General features: G+C 57.5%; 1 protein-coding gene across 1 annotated transcript in view; it reads left to right on the forward strand.

Annotated features, from left to right (window-relative positions):
* Nucleotides 1-32: 32 nt before the first annotated feature.
* Nucleotides 33-4,731, forward strand: part of PLEKHG4 (pleckstrin homology and RhoGEF domain containing G4) — a 9,217-nt gene continuing 4,518 nt past the window's right edge. The window contains 16 exon segments of the mRNA XM_014464927.2: nt 33-600; nt 603-671; nt 806-852; nt 854-902; nt 977-1,100; nt 1,192-1,285; nt 1,369-1,443; nt 1,523-1,639; nt 1,872-1,970; nt 2,063-2,211; nt 2,369-2,507; nt 2,602-2,718; nt 4,211-4,395; nt 4,473-4,488; nt 4,637-4,665; nt 4,667-4,731. The exon segment at nt 4,667-4,731 is cut by the window's right edge and continues 9 nt beyond it. Coding sequence (XP_014320413.1) covers nt 132-600; nt 603-671; nt 806-852; nt 854-902; nt 977-1,100; nt 1,192-1,285; nt 1,369-1,443; nt 1,523-1,639; nt 1,872-1,970; nt 2,063-2,211; nt 2,369-2,507; nt 2,602-2,718; nt 4,211-4,395; nt 4,473-4,488; nt 4,637-4,665; nt 4,667-4,731 — 1,843 coding nt within the window. The 5' untranslated portion in view covers nt 33-131.

A 4,731-nucleotide genomic window follows, 5' to 3' on the forward strand; every position in this document is an offset into this window, starting at 1 on the left:
AACCTCCTCCGGCCTGGTGCCTTCCGCCTGCATTGCCACCGCGTGCTACCCTGCCCGCCGCTTGGAACCCTTTTCCTGGAGGAGCTGAGGCCTCCATTCACACCGAGGCCCCAGCCCCGCTCCTGCTCGCCATGAGCAGGCCCAACCTTCAGGAGTGGGTGACGGAGGGGTCCCTGGAGGATGGGGATGAGTCTCCGGACTCCCGGGGCCAAGCTACCGACTGGAGGTTTGCTGTGTGCCGTTTCAGGGATGCCTGGGATGAGGAGGAGCCCGCTCCCCAGGTGCAGGTTAAGGACCCCAGTCCTCCGAGACCCCCCGCAGAGGCAGCTCAGGGTGACGGGCTGCAGGGCGGCCCCCTGTGTGGGGAGCTGCCACCAACCCCAGGACAGATGGCTGTGGATGGGTCAGGGGATGGCCAGAGGGTCGCATTAGGAGGTTCCTCAGGCAAGTCCGAGGAGCCAGTCCCCTCTGAAGTGAAGAGTCTCCTGTGCCTAATGGCCTCCCACCTCAGCTTGGCACAGGGCAGTAGTGCCAGCCAAGGGGGAGACTTGGCAGGAGACCCAGATTCAGGCAGGGTAATGACCACTGACTTGGACCCTGGGAGTTGGGCAGCGATTCTGTGAACCTGGGAGGCCCATTATCTGAGACATCATCACAGCTGCTGGAGGCAGGTAAGGGCTGGGCAGAGATGCCTGGGAAGGGAGAGTGAGGGCCCCAACTCCTACTTCTGCCGAAGTCCCAGGTCAGAGAAGGGGATCGTTGGATAGATGGGCCAATGCAGACCCAAGCCATTTCCTTTTCCAAGACCCTCGTGGATCCAGCCTCCCTAAGCCCGCTGACTACCTTCTGGCCCCAAGACCTCGCCTGGGAGCTGCTGGCCAGTGGCATGGCTGCCCTGCCAGGTAGCAGGAGGGACTAGAGGTGGTGGAGGTAGGGTGACTTGATTGGGACGATGTTCACTGCCCTCTCCCCACAGGGACTCGGGATGTAGAAGGCCGGGCAGTGCTGCTTCTGTGTGCTCATAGCCACACCTGGCTTCATCCCACGTGCAGCAGCCAGGAGCTCATCCGCCTCCTGCTCTACCTGCGAAGCATCCCCAGGTTGGGGGGGAGGAGCGGGTTGGGGGTAGAGCCTGAGCCCAGAGATGGCAGGGCCTGGGAATTAGGTCCTGAATGAAGCCTGCTCCTTTAGGCTCGAAGTACAGGCCCTGGGACTGACTGTGCTAGTGGATGCCCGAATTTGTCCCCCGAGCTCTTCCCTCTTCTGGGGGCTCAGCCAACTGCAAGTGAGTACTGGACTGTGGCTCCCCACCCCTAACCATTCCATTTGTGTAAGGTTGGGGCAGGGATGAGCTCAGATTTCTTTCAGGAGGCAGTCCCAGGGTCGGTGCACCAGGTGCTGCTGGTGGGAAAAATGCCAAAGGAGGTGCCTTCAGGGCTGCAGGTACTGAGCCATGTTGGCCAGGGGTGGAGGTGGGATGCTTCCCCCCAGGCCTGGGTCACAACACCATTTTTGCCTGCAGGTAGAGCAGTTGTCCTCTCTTCAGAGCTTGCTGACCCACATCTCCACTTCATGGTTACCCGCGTCACTGGGAGGAGGCCTGCCTTACTGCCATCAGGCCTGGCTGCACTTCCGGATGGTCAGTGCACTGGGTGGGGCATAGAGTGGGTATGCAGGCAACCTGGCCAGCAGAGGGGGAGACTTGGCAGGGGATCCAGATCTAGGCAGGGCAGTGACAACTGACTTGAACCCTGGGGAGTTGGACAGTGATTCTGGGTCGGGTGGATCATCCCAGAGCTGGCTGCAGTATCCTGGAACCCAGATGGGACCAGCACTGTGCACCCCTCTGTCATGCCTGCCCCTACTCACAGCGCCTAGAAGCCCTACTGCAGAGCTGCCAAGTGGTTTGTACCCTGCTCCAGGGGGCCATTGAGACTGTGAAGGCTATGCCCCAGCCCATGGAGACTGGGGTGAGTGTCTCCTCCTGACTCCTCCCCAGTGCTTCCTGTCTCCCTCTTTTTCTCCCATGCTCACTTCTGCTACCTGTTGCCTTTAATCACAGGAAGTTGATCAGCTGCTACAGCAGGCACAGGTCCTGATGCAGCACGTGCTAGACTCACCACAGCTAGCATGGCTACAATGCCAGGGGAGCTTGGAGCTGGCCTGGCTGAAGCAGGAGGTCCCAGAGGTGACCCAGAGCCCAGACTACAGGTGGGTACAAGCCCAGCTCCCAGATCTTGCACCAGCACACCATATCCCATGCCAATGCCTCAGCTGGCTCAGAACCAGCCAGGATTGTGGTCTCAGGACAGGGTGGGATGGAGCAAGGCAACTGGCAGGGGCCCTAAGATGGTGTACCTTGCACTAGGCCAGCGGTGAACAAGGTTGATGAGCTTTATGGCTGCGTGGATGGGCTGCTGCACCAACTGACCCTGCATAGTAACCGTCGAATACAGGCACTGGAGTTGATCCAGACATTGAAGGCCCAGGAGGGCGGGCTGCACCAGGTGGGAACTATCCGCCCAGGTGGGCCCACCCCTGATCTCAAGCATGACCTCCCAGCCCATACCAGGTGTCCTTGCCCTGTTTGTGTCCCTCCAGATTGAAGTGTGGCTACAGCAGGTGGGCTGGCCAGCACTGGAGGAGCCAGGGGAGCCCTCAATGGACACCCTGCTCCAGGCCCAAGGCCCTTTTCGGGAGCTGGACCGGGTTGCCCAGGTGAGTTTGGCCACTTGTTTATTCTGTAGGTCCTGGGGCATTTTGCCAGGGATTGGTAATGCAGGGTGGGTGAAAGCAAATCTATACTTTCTTGGGATTTGTAGTACACCAGAAAAGTTGAAATTAAAGGTTAAAAGTCGTAAAATGTGTGTTTGCAAACTGAAGCAAAAAGCTCTGGAGAGAACCAATCCAGGGGTTTTTCCCTCAGTGTATAAGAAAGACATGCCATCTCTCCCAATTTTTTGCGGGGGAGGTAACCAAAATTTTTGGTGCCCTTGTTTTAACAAGGCAAGAGAGAGGCGGGGGGGAGGGGAGGGGAGAGAGGGAAGGGAAGAAGGAAGGAAGAGAAGAGAAGAGAAGAGAAGAGAAGAGAGGGGAAGGGAAGAAAGAAGGAGAGAAGGAAGGAAGACATGACCAGAGGGGTACTGGGCAAGCTTTCTGAGACATTCCAGGCTGAGGGAACAACAGCATGTGCAAAGGTCCTGTGGCAGGAGGGAGCATGACTTGCCTGAGGAACTGTAAGGACAGTGAGGTTGAATTGCAGAGCGGAAGAGGAAGGGAGAGGTGGGTGGGATGAGGTAAAACAAGGCTGGAAAAGTGCTCAGTGACCAGATCACTGGGCCCTGTAAAGGTGCACAATTTAGGCAGGAAAGTCACATATTCAGATCGTGTTCTAGAAAGATTACCCTAGTTTCTGGGTAGACAACGATTTGGAGATTTGGAGGATGGATGTGGAGAGTCCATTGAAGAGGCAGTTGCAGTGATTCAGGTGGGAGATGGTTACTCTGGCCAGGATGATAGCAGAGGGCATGGATTAGATGGGATTTGATGGTGGACACATATGAGAGGGTAAGAGGGAGAGGGAGATTGTAAGAATGAATGGGTTCTGTTTCCTGAGAGAGATACCAGGAGACAAGGACTTTTTGGGGGAAGGGCATTTGTGAATCCAGTCTTGGGTGTGCTTTGGAGCTGGCCATGGGGGAATAAGAGGAAGACCTATAAGATTGGGCCTGATGCTTAGAGATCTGGCTGCAAAGGGTCACTTGGTGGATACGGGTGACATTTGAAGTGTGGTTACACAAGATTGCCTGGGGAGAGACAGTGGACTGTCTTCAGGAGCCTCAGTGTTCAATGGCCCAGGTAAGGGTCTGGGAGCAGGAGGAGGAACCACCAGAGACAGATGAGGAAAATCAGGAGAGTGAGGAGGGGTCAGGAGCCAGGAGAGAGGGTTGAATGTTGCTGAGCTGCGGAGTCGGACGAGTCCTGAGATATGCTGGGAGTGGGATTGGAGGGGGCTGATGAGGTGAAGACACGGTGATTGTGAGGATAGGTTTGGCTGTGGGGCTAAGAGGAAATAGGAAATGTGTGGGGAGTGGAGAGAGGGTCTTTGACAGGTGAGACTTGATGATGATGTGTAATGTCAGTGGAGGAGACCTGGGCTTGGGGGTTAGACCACCAGACCTCGGCCGCTGAGTCCAGTCTGTGTCTCCAGGAGCAGGTCAGGCAAGGGGAGAAGTTTCTGCAGCCGCTGACTGGCTGGGAAGCAGCTGAACTGGGTCCCGTTGGGGCCCGCTTTCTGGCCCTGCAAGCCCAGCTGACTGAATTCTCTAGAGCTTTGGCCCAGCGGCGGCAGTGGCTGGCAGATGCTGAGAGGCTGTCGTGCTTCTTCAAGCAGGTGTGTGAGGGTTCTGCCCCTGGCTCCGGGTGGTCAGTAGGGCCCGAGGGGTGGCTGCCCAGCTCCTCCACACCCTGAGCTCTTCCTGGTCTTCAGTCTGACCCCTAAATCCAACCGCTGGGGATGTGGCCTGGGGCCAGCACCCTGTGGGGATGGGGAACGGGGAGAAGGCTCAGCAGTCTTGGTGCGTTCCTCCCTCAGTGCCTGTGTGGCCTTGGTGTTGCAGGCCTCGACATGGCTGAGGAGGGGCAGCGGGTGTTGGCAGAGTTGAGCAGAGCGCCCAGGGTGTGCTGCAACGCTGCAGCTGCACTGAACGAAACAACCTGAATTGCCTCCTG

Source organism: Myotis lucifugus, unplaced genomic scaffold (genome assembly GCF_000147115.1).
Source record: "Myotis lucifugus unplaced genomic scaffold, Myoluc2.0 scaffold_274, whole genome shotgun sequence".
Lineage (NCBI taxonomy): Eukaryota > Metazoa > Chordata > Mammalia > Chiroptera > Vespertilionidae > Myotis > Myotis lucifugus.